Genomic DNA, 23,250 nt, shown 5'->3' on the forward strand with positions numbered 1-23,250 from the left:
TGTCTGCATCAATTTTATCATGTTGTATCTTACTGGATTTTATTATATGTGATAGTATAAACAAAATTTTTTATAGACAAGGAGATAATATAGTAACCATTGTTTGTTTTCTGTTAGTTGGTTCTGAATACCCTGTAATACTTTCATTCTCTTGAATGGTTTTACACTGTCTTGTTATGTTTGATACTATAGTGTATGAAGGTATACTCAAATATTTCAAGGAAAGAGACACTATGGTAGCTACTGTTATGAGGTTGTCTTATGTTGCTTAAATTGTTCTGTTCTGACCTGTGTTGTTATGTCCTCTTTTATCTTAATCTTTAAAAAAAAAAAAAAAGATAAGGACCTGGAAATACGTGTTGTCACAGTCTAAGAAGGCAAATTGCTCAGTATCATCAAGTATAGCATTGGAATTTGCCTAGTCACCTCATAATATTTTAGTTTGTGTATGTATCAAATCAGTGTCCCAAGGTAGGCTGCATGTGGCAGTCAACCGGTAGTATTTTTTTAGACCTATTAATGGATTAATTGAGACAGGATCTTGCTATCTAGCCCCGCCTGGCCTGGAGCTAGCTGTGTAGCCCAGGCTGGCTTTGAACTCAGGGCGACCCGCCCCAGCCTCCCCTGTGGTGGGATTTCACATACGTGCCCGTTACCACTTCTCAACTTGTAGCTTCAGTTTTTTCTCTCTTCTGTGGAGTCTATTGTCGTCTTTGAATTTTGTAGAGTTCATCATCACAGTGTCCTTTAATACAGTACCTCCAGTGTTTAACCTCTTAACAGTTTACCACGAGCGTCACTTGGACACTGCATTTGTGTATGTGCTGACTCTCCCCAGTGGCAGGTGTCATGTCAGCTGGCCAAAATATGCAATTTTTGGTCTTCTTGTATTTAAATATTTGGGCTGTGAGTTGTTTAAAGAAGCTCTGCATTGCACCCTTCTGTAACATGCATTCCCGTCCCTGGTGGACCCACTTTCAATGAATTTTTCTGCTGTGGTTCTTTACTAATGGTTCCTGCTGTCATGTAACTTACAGTGTAATAAGAAAGACAGTCACCGATATTGTAATCTATTGTGAAGTACTAAAGTCAGAAAGTATAATATAAAATGTCAAATATGAATGTTTCTGCTATGACACAATTTATGTATTTGTGTAAAATGTTACCATTACAAAGTTCCACATTAAAAATAGCAGACATTTTGGGAAAAATTGGCTAGGAGTCAAACTGTTAAAATCTGGATAGTTTTGTCACGAGAACACACATGTTACCACCACCACCCGCAAACACACACAGAGTAATTGTTGCCTCATGAAGGAATTGACTCAAACCCAGGAACCACCTAGAGGTCTAAAAATGATCAAAGACATTACACTGACTTATGTGTGGAGATGCTGAGGACAGAAATGGGGTGCTGAGCCACAGTGGTTACCCCTCAGGGGCCTTGGGAGTATTGCCTGTGAGTAGCCAACAGCTCCTTGGGGAGGGACCCTGCGCCCAAGAGCTCTGCAGCTGGTCCGTAGGATTGGCACCCAGGAGGCTTGCAGCAAGTGCTGATATGTGACTAGCTGGATGGAGGGGAGCTGGTCTGTGGTGGGGACACGAGTGCTCCACCAGCTCCACAGGGAGTTCTTCACAACTGGCCAGATCCAGAGAGGAGCTGGCAGTTGCTTGGCTTCCTCGACCCCAGACTGACTTCAGGCCAGGTGGCTGTGCCCCAGTAGGCTTTGCCAGCTGAGAAGCGTCAGCTGGGGAGTAAGCTGCTGTTCTCATTCTTAGGCTTCTTAAAATAGGCTGGCAGAGGCTTGCCTTTGCAGTAGCCAAGTCCAGAGAGTGGCGTTTTCCTCCTTCTGAAGACTAATTCTGTGCACACTATCCAGCTCCACTTACCTGGGAAAATCCAAGTGGGAACTGTGCCCTGACACTGTTCCTGTTTAACGGGCAGGCCAAGCTGTGTGGTGGTGTGACATTGTCAGTGATGCCATGTCAGTCATGCATTGTCAGCCGTGCCAGAGCAGTGTCAGGAATAACATAGCTGGTGCTTCTCAGACCTGACCTGGACGTTCAGGTATTAGTTTAATTTCCCCAAGAAATCCCCCTAAAAGTCAAGGATCTTCCTGTGGTGGCACACAACATACAGTAGCTAACTTACCCATACTGTCCCATCTGACCACTGCAGGTTTAAACAGGTACTATGAAAACAAAAATGCAGAATTTGATGTAATAGTGAATTCCTCCAAGCATCAAAATGTTCAGCTCCCTAAATTACTTTTGATGATGCTTTAAATAAGTTGACAGGAAGCAATGAAAATGGGAAGCCGTGATTAGGTTTGTGAACCAGAGGTGCCCCATGTATCCTGGCCTAGGATCTCTTTAGCTAGCTGATCCTGAAATGATCTTTAATACGATTTTCATGACAGCAAACCTAACTTGTGTGCATACAAAGAAAGGACTGTGCTGGGTACATCACATGTGTTCTTTCAGGTGCGTCTGACTCCTTCCTTACCTGGGGCGGGGTGCTGTGCACATGCATGTAGGTGCACACACACGAGCAACACGCTCGTGGGTAACTACAAATCAGTCTGTCTTTCAGGCACCATATCCTTGTGAGAAGTACAATATTTGTCTTCAAGATTCTTTCTTGTTTGAGTTTGGGGTTTACAGACCTTTGTTCTAGAGGAAAAAACAGCTTCAACCCCTGCATATTGTTTGAACTGTCCCAGTGGGATTGCTATTATAAGAACTAATTGTAATTAGTACAGCAAATGTTTGTACATAAGTGAACCGGCAGCTAAATGGCTTGAAGCTACCTGAAAACATTTCTTCTAAATAATTTGAATAAACATTTGCCTCTGCTGTAGGAGTTCTTTGTGAGTCAAACTTGTAATTAAGTCATTTGGATAGCTTATCACCACAACCCTATTGGGTGGAGTCTAAGACTCTTGTCTTTTATCAGCTTTGTTTCTAAAGTAAAGTATTAAAATTAGAAAGATTCTGACTGCAGAACTTGCTTTCATAGAGTAATACTAGAAAAGCTGAACCTTAGCACTGAATTAGTAGGAATTAGCTCCAAGTATAGTTTAGTATATTGCTTAACTCTCACTAGTTTTTAAATTGTAATTTTACATAATTTCATTGGGACTAATTCACAACAACCAAAGGTTTATGTTTAAAACTGTCTTTATCCTAAAATTTTGTGGGGCTTTTCCAATTCTTTTTCCTTGGAAATATTTAAATTCTGAGTTCCTGCTGTGTGTTAGGAGTCAGCTGCTGGGCCTTCTGTTGTGCCGGTTCTGCTGATTCTTAGCTGAAGCAGCCTGAGCCTGAGGATGCTCACACAGAGCCCAGGGCAGAAATGGTGTGGACTTCCTTGATGGTGACATCCTGCTTGCAGTCACCTGTTCTGACACTACCTGGGACTCCTCTGTAATTCTCACTCTGGCTATTAACATCAGGTGAGGGTCTTTGAAGCGTCTTGTGAGCCTGGACTCCAAGGAGCTTTCTGACAGTTGCTTCGTTTAATTGGTGTTTTTGTTTCAAGGAACTTGAGTTCTTGGGGTTTCCATTTTCACGCACAGAAGAGCTGACTTGGGGTGTGTGCTTCACATGAACTATGTGAATCTCAGTGTCAAATGGCAGCACCCTTTCCAAAAGGAAGGCAGCTATTACAGGAAACCAGGTGGACACTGGGGACCTGTAAGAGGAGTTTCTTTTCTGTGTGTGTTGTTGAAACTTGTAGAGAGAGTATCAGCTTTTAAAACATCTGTCCAGTTCTTATTCCAAAGTCATTCAAGTTTCAGATTAGAAATTGTGCCTGCTTACTTTGTGTTACTTATTTTTGCAGTGCTGGGATTGGACCCAGGGCTTCTGTACCACTGAGGTACATCCCCAGGCCTCTTCTCTCTTCCCTTCTTTTTTTTTTTTTTTTTAAATTTTCTTTTCCTTTTTTTGAGACAGGATTTCACTAAGTTGCTAAGTTACCCAGGCTGGGCTCAATCTTATCCTCCTGTCTTAGCCTCCCAGAGTGCCTGGAATTACAGATGTGTGCCACCACGCACAACTTGGTGATCTTCTCAACAGAGTACTATGTGCTTTCTGAAGTTAAACATTCATATCACTTACTCTAGAATGTTTTCTTTCCAGATAATGATTAAGAAGCTAATAAAAATGGTGCCAGGCATCACAACAGTAACATAACTGCTGTTTTCTGGGTATTTTTCTTTTTTCCTTTCTTTTTATTTTTTTTTTTCATGAAGTACACTGGATGTCTATAATTTTGCTGAGATGACTGCAGAACCTGAAAAAGCTGTTGCTGCTATTTATGCATACCATACTGCTATTACTGGATTTTTTTTAATATGTATGATTTGAATTTTGGAGAATTTTGTGCTGCCAGCTTTGGAAAAAGTTACCCCAGCTGACCATGTTGAGCAAACATTGTACAGAAATTAACAGCCATATCGATCCAGAAATGTTAAACTTGTTTTTTTTTTTTTCCTATTTGTGTAGGGGTGATACATTGTATGAGATATATTAAGGCTTAGCTACATGGCTTTGATTACAGAAACTAATAAAGTATTCTCTAAATAAAAACACACCAGGAAATCACTCATTAAGTGGAAGCAGCCGTTTCACTTCAGCACCCTTGTTCTCTCCCACCCTGCCCTCCGTAACACAGGCACCATGATGGAGGCAGAAGCACGGCCTTTCTGCCATTTGTTTCTTAATTTGGGCTTCAATTAACTTGAAACTATGATGCCCAACACATTTTTCTCATTGGTCACTGTTTATTTTAGCCTTTAGTGAGCCTTGGCACAAGGGTCTGGAACCATGCGGGTATTTGTTCCTTAAAATCGATGATCCAAGTTAGCTATCTGGGGCAGCTACTTTCTAGTCATTTGTGTGTTGGATCTATAGCGTCAGGCTTCAGCGGATTCAGTATCGTCACATAGAGATGCAGTTAGCAGAGTCTCTCTCAATTTCTTCTAAGAAATACTGCCTGTTTAATAGTTTTCTTCCTGTCCAGTTCCCTCCCGCCTTCCAAGTCCTTTTTCTGCTTAACTCAGCTAGTTTTCCCTGTCGTCCAGTAGTAGCGCTATGGCATGGCAGATGCTTAGAGGAGTGAGGCATCTCTCTGTTCACGGTCTGCTCAGGAACCCCAGGCCCCCGTCATCTGGAACCCAGGCCCGAGGGGCTGTGCCTCAGGCGGGGTGTGTGGATGATGTTTGCAGACATCTTCCTGGCAGCTGGCAGACTGAGAGGCCTTCTAGGGAGAAGAGAAGAGTATGTCTGCCCAACCCAAAGGCTGAGAAAGCAGGTCCTTTGGGGAGCAGCAAACATACCGTGGTGGCAGGTCAGTATGGACTGAGGACTAGAATCCCCAGGCCCTTGCTTTCTGGGTGATTTTGAAGTTAATCCATCCATCCCAGAAGTCAACATTTTATTCATAACTGTAGTATTTCAGTATTTATCCTTGAAAATGAGAGCCTCTTTAAGTGTGTAACTCCATTACCATTATTATACTATGTAAAAGTTAATAATAATTGCATATGCCATCATTCTGTGTTCCAGTTTTAAAGGTGTTACAAATTTTGGTTTTCTCTATAGTGTCTTTGAATGAAAATTCAGATAAGGATCACACATAATTGGCTGTATATCTTTTATATTTCTTTCAATCTTTTGCACATGGTATAATGCGGGTCCAGTCTCATTTTTTCACATGTAGAAATTCAGTTTCCCAGAACCATTCATAAAACATTTACAAATCAGTCAACCTGATAACATTGTATTAATACACTAGACAACAGAGTGATGAAGAAAGACCATTCAACCAAGTTCACTGTCCTTAACCTTTCCAGTGGCTTAGGTATAGGAGAATAGGTAGTACCTCGGCTTAAGAAGGGCCGTCTCTGAAAAACCCTTAGCTAGAGCTGGGAAGGTGTCTGTCTGTGCTGGAGCATTTGCCTGGCATGTTCGAGGCCCTGCATTCCATCCCTGATCTCCCACCCCCTTAAAACAAGGGTCAGTGGGAAAATAGAATGCCTTTTCCCTGAGATCTGGTACAGGTGAGGATGCCAACCCTTGCCACTTCTATTCAGCATAGTTCTAGAAGTGCCAGGAAGAGTAATCAGACAAGAAAAAGACATGCACGGTCTCAACTGGAAAGGAATAAAATCAGCTGTCTGAAGTTTGTATAATCATATTGTTAGAAAATGCCAAAGACCTCACCAAAAAGTTACTGGAATTAATAAATGAATTTAGTAACATTTCAGGACACAGAATTAGTGTACATGGAATTTCTGTATAAAAACAACCTGGGTATTCTTGACCTTACCCTAATGGTATTCAGTAGCTTCCTTCCAATCCAGTAGCAGTTTTCCAGCCTGCCCCAGAAACACCCATTTCACTCAGTTCTTACTTGTAAATGATATTTGGAGACCACAAGTTAGGCATTAGGGTTGTTCATTTGTTCCTGTATTCATCTTTGCTTTATACTTCATTACATAAAGTATGAATTTTTAACAATAAAAGTAGTTAGGAGTTTTATTTATATTGTGAATTCATGATCAGAACCATAATGGCTTAGCTTTATTCATATTTTATATTTACTCACACAGAATTTCTGGACTTGATGGAGTCTAGAAATAAAAATATAGGTCACATTATTTATCTGCTTATTTCCCATTATGCACACACTGTTATACAGTCCAAATAACTCTGGGAGTTTGATTATGCCAGCCTTTCAATTATACTCAAAAGCAGAAAGGGAGAAGGGAGAGAGGCAAGTTTCAGGCAGTTAGGGGGTGCAGTCCCCTTGTCTTTGGGTGTATCTTGTGTATATAGAGATAACTGTTTTAGAGTCGTGAGGAATTTCTGTGTAGCCGTTTGACCACTGGTTATGGACTCAACCTCGTTTGGTTTTTAAGAATTGCTTCTTTAAAAAACTTGATTGTGTCCTCTTGACTATGGATTGCAGTCTCCATTGTTACTGCCCTGTCACCAGTTGGTGTTGTTTACCACTCTGCATGGCAGAGCCTGTGTAGAACTTGACTCCTGGGGTTTTCATCTGCACAGTAGCTGTGCCCCAGCTCAGGTCCTGGAAAGATTTGGTTAGGTGGCAGGCAGTCCTACAGCTCAGCAAACTATGTCTTTGCTGACCTTTTTGCAGAACAGAAGAGTAGGTTTTTCTAAACCTGGGATCAGAGATTCCCATGTTGATAATGGGTACCTAGGGAAGCCTTAGCCCCCGTCCTGAAGTCCTCACGCAGCTAATTGTGTGCGATGGGGTACTCACCCTGCCTTCCCTACTAGAATTTTCCTGTTTTCTGTACATAGTGTGTTGTGGTAAAAGTGTACCCTTTTAGACAGACAAGTGTAAGTCTAAGTTTAACTTTAAGAGGAATCAAGAGAACTACTCCCATTTCTCCAGATTTCGGCTCTTTCCAGCAACTACATTTGCCCCTTCTCCCTCCACCCAGGAGAGGACAGGAGTTTTAAGGAGCATAACCTTTGGTGGCACAGGAGCCATTCCTTGCAGAACAAAGCAGGTCAGTCAGGTCATCCTTCTGTGTTGGGAGGCGTGTCCCACAGCCTCTCTGTTCCTTCGCAGTATGGACAGGAATGACCTGTGTCAGCGAGTGATTCCACAGTATCACAGCCAGGCTTGCGTGCCTGCAGAAGGCGTTCCCGCACAGCCCCTGCTTCATCGGCGCCCCGATGGAGGGTCCTGGGGTAGATCTGCTGTGCTACGTGCCCAGGAGCTGGTAGCACAAGGCTGCAAGGGCAGGTTCAAAGCAAGGGCTGTGCTCATTCCCACCAGAAGGAAGTTATAAAACCACTGTCCTTGTTGCTGCGGTTTTAACAAGCAGAGATGCAAAATCCGTGTTTAAAAAGAGAGAAAGGCAATTTCATTTGAACCAAACTATTTTAAGGTGCAAGAAAAACTTTCTCTTTCCTCATTCTCCACCCCTCCCTAGCTCACTCCACAGCCTCGACCACACTGTAGCCATTACAGTCCCTGCCCTCCCCCACAGCTGCGCTAGTTTATTGCCAGTCACGGTGCTGTCTACTCTGGAAAGTCACAGGAAGAGCTGATAAGGGCTGAGGACAGAAATCTCAGGTCTTATCTCTCTCTTGCACATGGGGCCGAGAGTGCATCCTTTTCCTGTCCTAGGACAAGAGACATAAACGGGCCATCTCCTGGCAGCAAGGACTTCAAACAGGGCTGAGGCCTACCTCACTTTCTAGAGGAGTGAGAAAGGAGAAAGTGGGTCAGTGCTGTTTGGAAAGTTGTTTCACAGCACCAAAATGCATGTCGTCCTTGACCAGCACGGAGAGCAGGCAGGCAGTGAGCTGAAGGGGCCAGCTTCAGAAGCCAGCATTATGGGACTGCTTTATTTGGATAGAGTTTTGCCAGGATATAGGTTGGGCTTGGAAGGATTAGATTTGGCTTTTCGTTTGTTGACAGGTCAAGCAACTGGTTTTAAGTGCGCTTACGATAATAAAAGATTGACACCCAGATGGCCTCATGTGGGACCAGAAGAGTGAGGTATCAGCTCATTTTCCTTCTGTCCATCCCTCCTGCCAGGAGGGTGGAAATAACAATCTCCCTGATATCATTCATCCTATGACAGGAAAATAGCCCAGAGAGTGGGGGAGGGTCTGAGAAGGCAGAGCCTGGCTTCTCCTGCAGTCTTTGGAACTCAGGTGCAAGGGCTGGAGGTTGGTGTCTCAGCCAGGGCTTGTTTTGGGTACTCCCTCATCAGTGACCAAGGGCCTGACAGAAGATCCCACTTGCGAGTTCAGACAGTTGTTAAAAGGCTAAAACTTTTAGTGGTCATTTTAGATTGTAGTGTATAAGAATTTTAGAAGCTGAGCATGATGGTGCACACCTATAATCCTAGCACTCAGGAGGCCGAGGCAGAAGGATTGTTACAAATTTGGCACTAGTCTGGGCTACAAAGTGAACTCAAGGTCAACCTGAACTGCATAGCGAGGGCCTGTGTCAAAAAAGACCCCCACCAAAAACCCACACAAGGATATTTGAAATTGTCGTATTTTTTATTTATTGATTGATTTTCCTGAGTAATACTCCATTGTATTTTTTTTTTCTGAGTAATACTCCATTGTGTCGTATTTTTTAAAAGGCCCAGATTTATTCTTGAAAGCTTGTTCATCTTGTGTCGCTCAGTGCTATGAATTTACCTGGGCCAATAATGGCAAACAGTGTGGAACATTCAGTGACAAAGACAGTCCCTGTGGCACGTGTGCCATAGGTTCGCCACTACCCCACTGACCTGGGCTGTAACAACGTTAGTGTTGTAAGGGATAGAACAAAGTGTAGCTGCTATTTCCCTGCTGTGTTCCCCAGGGTTACGGGCACTGCGGGTCCCTGCTAAGGGGAGTGGAGGTGAGCTGGCGGGCTAGCACAGGAGGCTCACCTCAGCCGCTGCCTGCCGGCTGCTGTGTCATGGCTGCTGTCATGAGTCAGCTTCTGTGTGAGCCTGTTCCTGGGAAAGCCACAGGGAAGCTGTCTGACTGGCTCGGTGAGCTGCCGCTGCTGCGCTGAGGAAAAGTGGCCATGTAGCCATTTTCTTCCTCTGCTTGAGGCCCAGAAAAGTTGCTACCTCCTCTACGGTCACACAGAGCATGGTCCACGGCCAGCCTGGAATGAGAAAAGGGCAGAAATCAAGACCAAGCACTTAGGAACTTTTATATTAGTTTGACAGTAATTTTTATCATTGAATTGTATAATTTTTGTGTTTTTGGAGAAATATTCACATTAATAATTTTTTTAATTTAAAAAAATTTACAAAAACTTTGGTCCACTGTCAGCTGGAGATTTAAAAAGGCAGAAAACCAAACAATCAGAAGTCTAGTCCTCACCCCCGCTTGTGGGAGTCAGCGCTCAGGTTAGGACACGCAGTGTCCACCAAGCCCGAGGCCGAGGGCCACAGGCTGCTCTCTGGCACTTGGAAAGCAGGCTCTGGCATGGAAGACAGGCTCATACGGAGGTGGGGAGACAGCAGTTCTTAATTTTTTTTGTTTAAACTTTTTTTAAAATTTTATGGGAAAAAGGTAAAATTTCATAACAAGATGATAGGATAACAATGGCTAATACTTTATATGTGCCTTTTAATATCTTTCTTGCTTATAAAAAAAATGCCAGACATAGTGGCATACACCTGTAATCCCAGCATTCCAGAGGCCAAGGCAGAATCACCACAGATTCAAGGCCAGGCTAGGCTACATAGCAAGAACTGTCTCACAGCAAGTAAATTCATTAAAATTAAATAAAAAATTATAGCATATGAAAAAATCAAGAAAAATGTTCATTGCAGGATTATTTAATAGTGGCAACTTTATTTTTTATGGTCTCCTTGGAATTATAATCTCAGTTTAATAAATTGGAGTTTTTCTTGAATAGGTTCATAATTGATTTTGTCATTATTTAATTTGTTTATTCTAAGAGTGAACTGTTCCAATGTATTTTTCAATTGTACTAATATAGATATATTAAGGTGAGACAGTGTATTTTACTTTTTAAATGTGATTCATTGAATTCAGAATTTTAACTTTTAACAACTCAGTGTCTTTTGAGCATATAATGATTTTTCCGTATGAAATTTAGTCCTAAAATATTTCTTAAGTATTTTTATTTGTAGCATTGACTTCTGGTGAGTTAAAGGTTTGTGAAAGTAGTATTACAAACATTCCTTGTTTAACAACCAAGTTCGGGGTGCGGCCAGCAGGTTGTTAGTGAATTGGTTGCCACCTGAGGAATGGGGTATGCATTGTGTGTCCATTACAACATTCAGAACAAAAAATGGTCGAGGAAACTCCAGTGAATGACTGTGCTTTTATTTGCGTAACTCTTCCATGCAGTACTATCCTGTAGTGTATAACAACATAAAACTACAGTACTGTACAATCAATGGTATATAAACAAAGTGTACTGTACCAAAAAAAGTCATTGAGGCTTTATAAACAAGATGTACCCTCCAAAAAACAGTGGGTCACAAATCCCAACAGCGTGCCTTGCTTGTAAGTCTGAGCAGTTGTTTAACAGGTAACTTGGTAAGTGGGGAATAGCTGTAAGCAGCCTTACTTGTGTAGGATATACGAATTGAGAGAAGGGACATGTTTTTCTTTCTAGCTACAGGAGCCTAAATTAATTTACCTTTCTCTTAAAAATAGTCATGACTAAAAAAAATTAGTGCTCTAAAAGGATCTTATTTTCCTGAGAATCTAAAATCACTTCATCCTGCTCTGCATTCTGTTCCAGAGTGCCACATTTGAGTGTTCAGGGTTCTCAAGCACTTTCTATGGAGGACAGGGGGAGTCAGGGCCTGCCAGGTTCCCCGCTGGTGCTCCTGAGATTTGGGTTCTCGGCTTCTTCGGCATGGGTAGCAGCCATCAGGCCTGCCCTGGAGAGCAGTTGGGGAACCGGCTGGCCTAGAATTAGAATGCACTGTTGGTTCAGATTATTTTTAGACTTCATTCAGAGACGTTGGTGCTGTGTCATTGATCATCTCAGCCCTGGAGCAGCCCTGTTTATCTCCCAGTGGCCAGTCTGGCAGAACGTGGGCACTGTCCTTTGAGTCACTCAGGTGGCTCAGCATTCCAGCCTGCAGTCCTTTCACAAGGGGGAACTGCTGCTCATTCCTCTGTCCGCATCGCCCCAGGGACTGTGTGACTGTCTGTCAGTGTTGTGATCAGTTACCTGAAGAGTTGTTGCCATGGAAAGCCATCCCTTTATAACATGTTTGTGTTGGCTTTTCTTCATGAGTGGTAATCTAAGCAGCTGGGTAGACAAATGGAAAAAGAAAGAAAGAAAATGATCGGTGGTGTTAACATTGGCATTCGTGGGAGGAATCTGACATTGTGTTTCTCTACCAAAGACTGGAAAAAAGCAGGACAATCTGCTTCCCAGTTCTCCGTCTTCCACATCTGCTGGTTTGTTTTCTGAGTCTGAATTCATGGGCAGGCTCTGCTGCCTGGTTAGCAGGGGCTGGCTATGCACTGTAAGTCACTGAGAGAGCTCTGTGACACCAGCGCTCTTCGTAACCCAGCATTTTCCCTGCCTTTAATCCTTAGTGCTCAGAAGCCAGCAGCTATTGGCGACTCTCCGCCCACTGACATCATTTGTCAAGACCAGCATTCTGTCACTGACCAAGACTAAGACTGAAGGCTTCAGAGCCCAACACCCTTCAAGTCCATGTACAGACCAGGAGAGGAATGTGCTTCAAGATCTCCCAGACCTTGGGTGGCACCAGGCCTTTCCCTCTGTAATTAAGCACATGCCACACACTGTGGCCATAACGTATAGTTTGAGATCCAACAGCAAAACCAGCAGAACTTCTTTTTCTTCTGACACTTGCATCACTAGAAGATTGATTTTTTACTGTGGAGCTTATCAACTTGAACAAATGTTTGCTTTCCTTACTGAGCCAGGAGCTTTCACCTTTTCAGTTAGAGAAAGAGTTTCTTGGCATGTCTGAATTACCAACATAACTCTTATTTGTGCTTTGAGGCTGTTGTTAAGAAAAATAAGGATTCCTTGAACACAAGCCCTGCGATCCTGCAGCAGTTGGTCAGGTAACTGAGAGACTGTTGGAGTGATTCCCCTGCAAGTAGTATGTGAGCATAGACACTGGGCAAAGAAGTACATTTGTGTCCAGGAATGGTGGCAAGTGAGATTTTTGTCACACTAATCAGTGGTGGGCATTTTAAAACTCATGGATTATTTCTGAAATTTCTCGTTTATCTTTTCAGACTTCAGATGACCTTGAATACTGAAATCACATCTTAATCAGTTTTCTGCTACTGCAGCAGAATACTTGAGATTGGGTCACTTACAAAGATCTTTATTTCTTCGCATTCTGGAGGCCGGGAAGGTCAGTGTCAGGGTTCCAGCATCTGACAAGGGCCTTCTGTGTCCTGATATGACACATGAAAGAGCAGCCTGCAAGCTCAGGTCTGTCGTATTAGAGAGGTGCTAATCCCATTGGGCTCTGCCCTCGCTACCTCGCCCAACCCTGGTTACCCTCCCAGCACCCCTCGCCCCAGACACTGTCCATACAGGAATTTGAGGGTTGCGTTTCACTTACATGAAGCTAGGAGATGCAATGAAGCTATGAAGAGAGGAGACTGCTCCACTGTGTGAGTGCACATGTGCTCCGAAAAAGCGTCTGATGCTTCTAAAGTTTACCCAAATGTGAAGTCTGCACTTTATTACAAGAGCAGACTGTCTTACAAATTCATTCAGCCGATACTTAGCACCCATATGTGAACTTGTATAAGAAGATAAACTTTTTACTGGAGAAATGTACTAGTGACACTAGTATTTCAAATTAATACAATTTTCAGGTCCTCAAATGTTCTTTGGATCCTCCACCTCAACTATTTAGAAACATAAAGATAATTCTTACCTTGTTTAGCATGCAGAGATAGGCCCCCAGCCACAGTTTGTCATTCTGTTCTATTGAGGACCTTCCAGGAACCCCTACAGAGTAGGCACTTAAAGGGACCATGAGTTCCTGTGCTGTTTGCACTTGTGCATACATGCATAATTCCTCTGTGTGTTTGCCAGTTACTTGCAGCACAATTCTTATTCCATTGTCATAGTTTTGGTTTTTAACACTGCTTCGTCAAAATTCTTCAGTTGGGATTTCTGTTTGTTTTTGCCTTGGGTACTTGCTAATGCTAAAAGTGATTATGTCTGCCTGTCAAATTCTCTAAGGCTGGTATTACTAAGATTGTGTGTGTTTAGCCTAATTCCAAATGTGAGTGATGGAGTCTTTTAAAAAGTATGGGATTTGGGGGCTGGGGATTTAGCTCAGCGGCATAAGCGCCTGTCTTGCAAGCAGGCAGTCGTGAGTTCGATCCCTGGTACCGATAAAAAGAAAAAAGACAAAAAAAAAAAAAAAAAAAAGTATGGGATCTCACAGTTGGGTAAACTTTTTCTGAGAGCAAAAATAGCTCTTTGCCAGAAAAGATGGAATGTTTGCAGGTGTTTAGAAACCACAAAGGAAATGCACAAAGCCATGAAGGGAAATGCTGGCACAGTGGCATGATCCCTGCCCAGCAGCATCAAGCTGCTGCCTCCCCAGCCCTGGTGGCAGACCCAGCGATCAGAAGCTTTCCCAGCTAGGGAAAAAGCAGGCTGCATATCATAGCATGCTGCCAGGGCTCTGGTGAAACCTGCTTCTGGCTGCATGACTTCTCCACCTTTGCCCCGTGTAGCCCAAATCTCTTGCTCCCCAGCCTTTAAGATCAGTTCAGCCCATGCAGGCTGTGGCTTGCATCTAGGCTACCCCAGTGTGTGATGGTTCCCATAGAATCTTGCTTTTTTCCAAGTGACTTACCCCTGGAAGATGACAGTGGTAGCAGGTGGAACAATAGAACAGAGGAGAGGAATTTGGATCATTTAATCCAGTTCCTGTGTATTACCAAGGGCCACAGAATAAATTGTATCACCTCCAGTGAAATTCACAAATCCCTTGCAGTAATTAGAGAAGCACTGTGCATCATGAGGCAAGGTTTTGAGTAGAAATAAGTGGTTTTCTCTTAAGATTCTACTGCAAAACACAGATTCTTGCTGTTTCTTACCTTTGACATCAGACCTGCCTCGTGCACAGATAGATCCGTGCCAACAAGCCCGGGTTCAAAGGGTGGTATTGGGGGCTCTTACCAGGCTTGATCAGATGGGTTTCCTGCCTTGTGCTATTGTTGAGCACATAGCATGCTTTTGTTCTCACTGGAGACCATGCTGAATACCAAGGAAATAGGTCCCTGTCCTCAGAAAGCTTATTGCTTCCTTGGGGATATGCTTGCAGAGCAAATTACATAGAGATAATAGAAGCAAGTATCTGTTGGTGGTAGGAAGTGAACATGAAAGGATGTTGCCCTAAGTGTCAGGCTTGTTGAAGGGCGCAGTCTTGAACTTGATCTTCAAGAAAGTGCTGTGCGTGGCTGTGAGTGAGGGATCTGGAACAGCATTCCAGGCCTGAGTGGTGAGGGACCAGGTCATTTCACACTGCCCCTTCTGCTAGAGAAGGTAAAGTACACACACGGCTCAGTAAGGCTCAGCAGTACTGTCACCCTGATGGGTCACTTCACACCTGAACTTATCTCTGTCCAAATGGGTGGGTACAATTTTGGACCTCCAGGGATCTATCTTCAAGACATCATTTGGTTTTGTCAACAGTCCTGATGAAAAGATTGGGAAATATACAGAACATTCTTTCAAACTACTCACTCACTGAGCTTTCTGAACCTTTCACGGACTAATACAGCACACGCTGATGGCAGATAGGCCACCATGGAGGTGAGTGCTGCTGGTTCATCACAGGCAGTTGCCATCAGAACTAATAGCCACACTTACTAAATCCATTGCCCTTGAGCTCTGGGTGTTTGCTTTTTCTTTTGATGAGAAAAGCTCATTGAAGGATGATGGAATGCACATGATTTCTGGCTCTTCCCATGCAAGTCAGAGAACTTGCACCACCCCACCAGTCATTCCAGCGGCCCTAGCACAGCGTGCTAAAGCCTGTGCCTTTGACTACTGTCCCTGGGTGAGTGTGTCTGCTGTGAGTGGTCAGAATTTACACGGAGGGCACATATACTCCAAATGCCTCACTGAGCTCTCTCTACAAACTCACTCCTTCCCCTACCCCAAATGAGACTGATAACATTCTTCTGAGAGTGATAAAAAGAATCTTTCTCTTTGAACATTTTACTGATAGTCCATCTCAGTGTACACATATGCATGACACAGGAGCAGAGTTCTCTATAGCCCAGAGAAGCTTTTGCAGACAGTGTATCAAGCTGCCAAGACTCCAGATAGGATATCTAAAAGAAACAACAGATTCATCTTCCTGTAGACACAAGGAAAGTGGACGTGCTTGGCTTCAGGCACAGCCCTGAGAGGGTTGGGGTATAAGTAATTCATATCAGAGGGCCCGTTTTCTGCAAGGCCATCTTTGCATCTGCTGTCTTCTGTGTCATCGCTGATTGTAAATTGCTAGAAATGGTTTAGAGATTAAGATTTTTCCTGATATATATCTGTGTACCCCTTGAATCTACCTATTGCTAAAGAGCACATGAAGTCAACAAGAGCTAACTACCTCCCAGAACTGTCCAGTGTCCCAGTGGAAGTCATCCAGCATTGGCCCAGGAGGGACCCTTGCCTTGGGTAGGAGGTTGGACTTGAATGTTTCAAGTCAGACTTTGTCGAAAGAACTCACAGGCTACAGCCTGGCTTTAGTGTATTATTTACGTAAGTTGCAAATTAAATAAGATTTTTTTCTCTCTCTCTTTTTAAAAAGTCTCTCTTTGATAACTCTTCTCCTTGAAACTTTTTCTGCCCTCCTCAAAGTTGAGCGTGGAGCTTCATCCCTGGATTTTATAATCATCTACTCTAGTGTTGGGATGGCTTCCGAAGAAAGAAAATGTGACAGGTGAGACCACCACAAACTAGCAGTTGGCACCATAGTGGAGGAAAGTGACCTTATCTCGGCAGCCTTGGGGCTGTGTTCCACTCTTAATATTTCTGAGCCCTGAGGCTTACAGATAAGTGCCTCAAGTCTCATTTCCATGACTGTAAGGTGGAGAGAATGCTGCTTCTTGGATTGCAATGAGGTCATTTAAGATGCCTCAGGCTATTGGGGGGGGTGTCTTTGATGGTGGCTATCTTCAGTGTATAGCAAGTGATCGTGTGACTGATCGTGTGGAGTTCCAGTTAGCTCCAAAGTGGGAAGCGGTCCCGAGTTCTGGGTTCTGATCCATATAGGACAAGTGTTGAACCTGTAGAAGTCGAGGTCCTAGTTAACACTCGGGATAAATCAGTCTTCAAAAGAGTTTTAACACAGCTGGGGATTTAGCTCAGCGGCATAAGTGCCAGCCTCGTGAGTTCGATCCCTGGTACCTGTAAAAAAAAAAAAAAGTTTAACACATCAAACTACTAGATTAGAGTCAAAGATTAACCATCAAATAGTATAAGCTTTCATTTTATATTTTTAAAAAACAAAGTCACTGCTAGAAACATAAAAATATCTCAAAATTCTGTTTGCCTTTGTACCTTTCTTACTAATGAAAGGGAAGAATAGTGCATATATTACAAATGTAGAGAGAGTGATTTTTTAATGTTTGCTAATTCTTTGACAGTTTCTCCCCCATTCTCTGAACCCTTTCTTTGGAACCCCCTTGTCTAGGTATGCAGGGTTCCTGGGCACAGACAGGTATGGCATGCCCTTGCCCAGACTCCACCACTCAAGAGGGCAGCCTGTCAGCCAGTACCATGCCTAGTCAGGGGAGCTGGGGTCCCCCTACTCTATGCCCTCCCACCTCTCCCCTTCCCTGCGCTGCAGCAGAAGCTGTCCTTGGAGAGCAGGCAAAACTTGGTGTAAGTGCAGGACCTAAGGGACCTTGGACTGCAGAGGCATAAAGCTGAGGTGCCCTGTGCCTTTGAGAACCCTCACTTCCAGTTCCAGCCCGTTAGCACTGTTAGCATTTCTTCCACCTACAATCTAACACTTAAGAAAAAAATTCCGAGCTCTTGAAGGATCAACCATGAGACATAAAAAGAGAACCTTCAGCCAGGGGTTTAGTTAAGCACCGTGAGTCCCTGCTTGGCAAACTCACAAGGAGGTGAGTTCAATCCCTGGCACCAAAAACAGGAACCTTCAAAAGTGCAGCATTGAAGCCAGGTGTGGTAGCCTATAATCCCGTCACTTGGGAGGCTGAGGCAGGAGGATAACTGCAAGGTCGAGGCCAGCCTGGGCTACAAAGTGAGTTCAAGGCCTGCCTGAACTGCATAGTGAAACTTTGTCTCAAAAAGACCAAAAAGAAAAAGAAGTGCAATGTTGGGATTTAGAGTTTCAGCTTCTTACCCTTTTGCGTAGAAGCTGTGTTGGAGTGATTTTTCAGGACTTAGCTTTAAAAGAAATTCCTGTTCTACTTAGTAGTCACTTCCTGGCTTGACCTTTATTGACTTTAGCTTCCATACAGCAGCAGTTCTTTCCATGTTACTAAACAGAATTTGGCTCCTTCTGTTCTCCTGATGTGAAGACTCAATGTGCTCTTCAGCCATATGCTTTCTTGCAGGTGGTGAGTTTGTTTGGGGCAGAGTGTAGTTATATTGTCACCTTAGGTAGGCCTGACCGTTACAGTGGTAATTTTCTGTGACCCGGGCTTGGCTTGCCAGCCACTTCCTGACCTCAGTGGGCCTTCTCTGCACTCCTCACCATGGAGTGATGTATGTCCGACCCACAGGGACTTTAGAAGGCTCCCAATCTAACCTGCTTAGCTTACTTGATTGGGTAACTGAGGCCCAGAGAGGCTTCAGGGTTCTCTCCAGGGCTTCCTTTAGTTAATAGTAGGAGTCGGTTTTCAAGAGCTGTTTGCTGAGCTTCAGTCAGATGTTTGGCAGGGGGATGAGTGATGCACAGCTTCCTCGGTGGTGTCTTCTGTGGGACTGGAATGGAGCACCACTGGTAAATTAAGGCATTCTCAAAGTTTGCAAGGCACTGAAAGGCACATTCAAGTGTTGCACACTTTTTTCAGGTTGTGCCATGTGCTTGATGGGGTTATGAGGAGATGCCAAGTTGTTGGTTTCAAAACATGTTAAAGCATAGCTGATTTTTTTTCAATACTTGTTCATGTTGTAAAAGAGACCAGATATAAAAAGTGCTTTTTTTCTTGCAATCATGTATATTTTTTCATATGGAGACCAAGAATACAGAACCAGGGGTTATTATCCTAGCAGAGCTGTGTCTCTAATTTCAGCGTGTGGAACCAAGTCCTGGGCAGTATTCTGGCAGGGGTTGGATTCTCAGTGCGCTCCTCCTTCGTCCCTGGCTTTCAGCGAGGGGACACTCCCATAGTGGGGAGGTGGCTGCCTGACCTCGAGCAGCTGTCCTATTGAGTCCTTGTTGTCTGCCCCTCCCCAGAGACGAACAGGGCTTGGGTCTGGGCCATTCCTTTGCTCGTCTCCCTGCCCGGGGTTGTTGAGTTCCCCAGTATTGTAGGAATCCACTAGCAGCAAGCCTGTTTTCTGGGATTAGAAAGATCCACTGAACCCAACAAGTGACTGAGAAGTAGTCTTGTGTTTCCTGTTAACTATAATGCGTGACTTGTAGCCGCAGTTAGTTCCTGTAGTCAGACACGTCAAAGCAGGGGTGCAATTGCTAATACATGAGCACGGCACGGTGTCTGAAGGCTACAACTTGAACCAAGTTTCCGACTGCCAGATACAATCCCAAAGAGGGGCAGGCAGCCATTGCTGAGACCTGTTCCGGAACTGGGCCACCTGCCCAGTGCTTGTGTCCCTGTGTGACTGGGGTGTGTCCCCCATGGGAGGCAAGCTCTTCCTTGTCGATCGCTGGAATTGAGCGGCCAGCCCAGGAACCTGGAGGAGGAGTTTCATGCTGCTGTGCAGTTTCAGCCCTTGGTCAGCACAGGACAAATGAAAAGATAGTGACCCGGTTTCTGTCTCCTAGAGCAGGCCCCCCTCCCCCCACCAAATTACCTGATGGGATTCCGGCAAAAATGAATGCTGATAGATCATTTAGCTTCTCAGCAAAACTTGGCTGTTGCGCTCACATATTCTGCATTTGATCTTTGAAATTTCAAATTTTAATACATGACTTTGTTTTTCTAGCCCATAGGTTGAAAAAATAAGGTCAGTATTGATTTGCCAAGTAGCGATATTGAAGGGTAGGGTTTGATGCAGTGGGGCAGCAGCTACACAAGTTGTCCCTGATTCTACCAGAATTTCAAACAGGATGCTACTTCCAATTCCACGGAGCTATTTTGGGTTTGCGGGGTGGGCACTGGGCCAAGAAAGCACAGGGTCCATTTGTATGTGTTGGCTTTTGGTGGGTAAATGAGCCACATAAGCAGAGCATTGCCATCTGCAGCCAGCAGTTAGTAGGACCCTGGTCTGGAATCCAGAGCGGCTGCACAGTGGTGAGGAGGAGGCTAAGCCCACGTGGGCTGGGCTCATAGTGCTGACGTGCGTGTGAGGTCTGTCTCTAGGTCAGCGCACAAAGGTCTGTGTACTCTTAAGAGGGAGCTGAAATCAGTGCCTGTCAAAGTCACAGAGCGCCAGAATTTCAGCGACCCTGGTTTTATGGGAGGACCTGGAGACTTGATCACCATTTATTTATAGCATTGTTCCTAAGGAAATGTTTACTCAGAATCCACCAAGGCAGCTTGCCAGCCAACATCCTAAGTTAGCTTCCGCCTGTCCAGCTACTGTCTCACCTGGGACTCAGCTAGAGGGTGTGCAGCTGCCTTGCCCTGCACCCTGCAGTCCGGGCCGCGCAGAGGGGAGGGGGGAAACACGGGCAGCCGGCTCTCAGGCTCTCTCCTGATGACAGCGCCTTTGCGTAGCTCCACGTGAGTCCTGGCTGCCGTGGCACTTACCACTTTCTCTCTCCCCACCCAGGCTGAGGGCAGCCCTGCCACTGAGGACAAGAGTGAGGCCTCTACTACAACCACCAGCACCATCACCATCCAGGAGTACTTCGCCCAGCGCATGGCCCAGCTGAGGACCAAGTCTCAGCAGCCCACTCCTGAGCCTGGCCTTTCAGAGACCCCCATGGGATGGAAGAGGGGAAAGAAAAAGAACAGAGAGGTGGCAGCAGATCAAGACGTGGAGAATTTTCCCCAAACCACAGCCTGGCGGCCTAAAAAGAAAAAGCGGGAAGAAGAGGAAAGCCAGGGATACACAGCCACGAAGGAAGACCAGGCCAAGCAGCAGGACCCCTTCGGGGACGAGGCCGCTGAGGACCGTGTCCAGGCCCCTGGTGGCCAGGAGTGTACCCCGAAGCCCAGAAAGAGCAGAGCAAAGACAAAGCGACAGCAGCTGGTAGAGGCAGCTGTTGATCCTGCTCCAGATGAAGCTCCTGTGAAGAGGAAGAAGAAGAAGAAGAAAAAGAAAGCTTCTGGATGAATTCCCCCCTCCGGGCCTTGGAGCAGTGCTCTGGCAGGCACACGGGCAAAGCCAGCCTGAAGCCTGGAGCAGGGTCAGCCAGCAAAGCTGGGTACAGCTTGCGGCTCTCGGGCAGATGCCTCAACTTGCCTCTTACCCCTTTCCACATCATCTTCCAGAAGACACGTTCTGCTGTTCCACGTTGTGACTCTCAGCAATAAATAAACAGTTTCAAACTCTGAGCCTCTCACACAAGTGTCCTGTTCACACCCAAACAGATGCACGCAGCTGTGTGTGCATGTGTGTGCTTGCGTGCGCATGCGTGCTTCAGGGTGTGTGCATCCGTGTCCTGTCAGCGTGCCTGCTCACACCTTGGGAACAGGGACCTGTACTTCCTCCAGAAGAACTGGGTCTAATTAAGGGATTAAGAGGCAGCAGTTTGGATTGAGAGAGTTCCTTCTGTTCTGCAGCCAGCCGCACGCACACCTCTGCCAAGTGGGAATTATGTGACTGCATTCCCAAGCGAGGGGGCTTTGTTGTGCTGCGCTCCAGTTTTGCCGGGGCAGCCGTCTTTGCCGGATGGCTCAGTCGTCTCCCCAAGGCAACAGCCTGGGGCAGACAGTTGGCATCTCACCCTTCATGGGCTCTAGTTTGGGTGTATTAGGAGCTCAAGGTCCAAGCTCCTGCAGAGAGGCTCAGCCCGGGACACCCACAGCACCTCCAAGTCAGTCTCCCCTTGGCCAGCACTGCCTGCAGAGAGCTCTTACAAGTGTGCCTCTGTAAATAGAGACGCCTTTCAGCCCTGGCCGAACTGGCGGGTGTGCCTTGTGGTATGAACCTCCTTGGCCACCTGCTCACCTGTCTCCCGGGGCCTTCGGGCCTGGCCCTGCATGTGCTCTGGACAGCACTGTGGCCTCGACCTCTCTTAGCCTGCACCCTCCCCCCGCTTTCCTTTTCTTTTCACCCTGTACACTGTCGTCCCCTCTTGCTCTTGTTTTCCATTTCCGTTGCTTGGCCACTGCTGGAGCCCTAGGCCCCTGCCCTGTCTCTGTCTGACTGGGGCCATGCTGCTGATAGGGTGAGGCAGGGAGGCCCTGGCTGGCTGGCATTGTTTGCCCCTTGATTTATAGATCACTGCTGGCAGCAGGAACTAAAAATCTCGCACACATTCTCATGATTTTTTGCCCTTGATTTTAACTCTCATGGTCACACATGTTATAAGAAGCCGCTCTGCAAGAGTCTTGAAATTGAGACATTGCATGCAGTGCATCTGGTCTAAGTCTATAGGCACAGCAAATGGTGCCATTTGTAAAGACCCTGCTGCCACCCCACCATCCACACACACTAACACGAAAGTCCTGGCCTCAGCCTGCTGTCTGAATTTCCCCATTTCTTCGGGGGTTAGAATCCCAGCTACAAAGCCCCAGGATTTATAGTCACTTTCCTCACAGAGGGCACATGCCCAAGTTACCTTGGCCTGTCCCATCTTGCAGGTGAAACTGCAGGCCCAGGAGGGAGTGGGAATGCATACAACCCAGGGGGCACTGTTGCCCAGGAACATGAAGTTGATTCCTTTTTGCCTTGTGTTGCACTAACCACTTCTTCATCCATGAGGAGAGCCAGGAGGACGCAGGGCCCATGTGCAGGAGTGCCAGGAAGCAGGCAGACGTTCACGTCAGCAGAATGCGGGGGCTGCATGGGAGGCCGAGGCAGCAGGTACTGCGGGAGGCAGGTCCACGGCAGCCTGCACCCCTGGAAGTGTGGCTTGTACAGAAGGGATTCAGGGGGTGAGGGGCTGTGACTGTCGTGGGCTGCAGGAAGGCCTCAGATGGTTTTGAACAGTCAAACAGGTATCCTGAGGATGAGGATGATGCACAAGCTCAAAAATACAGTGACCGTTTGCTTTAGAAGTCCTTGACTTTTCTTTTTTCCACTGTCTCTCAAGCCACTTTGAGGTGGGTCAGAGCAGAAGTCATAACAGTGAAATACTCAGAATTGCATTTCGCAGGCCTGATACTTTTGAAGTTGTTAGCACATATGAACCGTAGTTTTTGCCTCAAATTATCTGACCAGGAGGAACATAGATTGATTTTATATTCTGCTGTGCTTCTCTTGGCAGGAAAAGCAGGTTCCCAGGAAGAGACCTGTTTGATGAAGAGATTCTTCTATGTGATCTTTCCTCTTCTGTTTATTTTAATAGATTATTATTATTATAAGATGAAGTTGTAGCCAGACATAGTGGTGCATGCCTGTAACGCCAGTCCTCAGGAGGCTGAGGCAGGAGGATTGCAGTGAGTTCAAGGCCAACTTGAAAT

At 45.4% G+C, this 23,250-nt stretch overlaps 1 protein-coding gene across 2 annotated transcripts in view; it reads left to right on the forward strand.

Moving 5' to 3' along the window:
• The window catches only part of Pinx1 (PIN2 (TERF1) interacting telomerase inhibitor 1), a 77,557-nt gene extending 56,380 nt beyond the window's left edge, over positions 1-21,177 (forward strand). For both annotated transcript variants that reach the window (XM_003479696.5, XM_063234954.1), the window contains exon 7: positions 20,450-21,177. In XM_003479696.5, the coding sequence (XP_003479744.1) occupies positions 20,450-20,956 (507 nt within the window). In that variant the 3' untranslated portion in view covers positions 20,957-21,177. The remainder of the gene's footprint in view (positions 1-20,449) is intronic.
• The last annotated feature ends 2,073 nt before the right edge of the window (positions 21,178-23,250 follow it).

This window comes from Cavia porcellus, unplaced genomic scaffold (genome assembly GCF_034190915.1).
Source record: "Cavia porcellus strain 051 isolate PalLab524CR breed Dunkin Hartley unplaced genomic scaffold, mCavPor4.1 scaffold_24, whole genome shotgun sequence".
NCBI classification, from domain to species: Eukaryota; Metazoa; Chordata; class Mammalia; order Rodentia; family Caviidae; genus Cavia; species Cavia porcellus.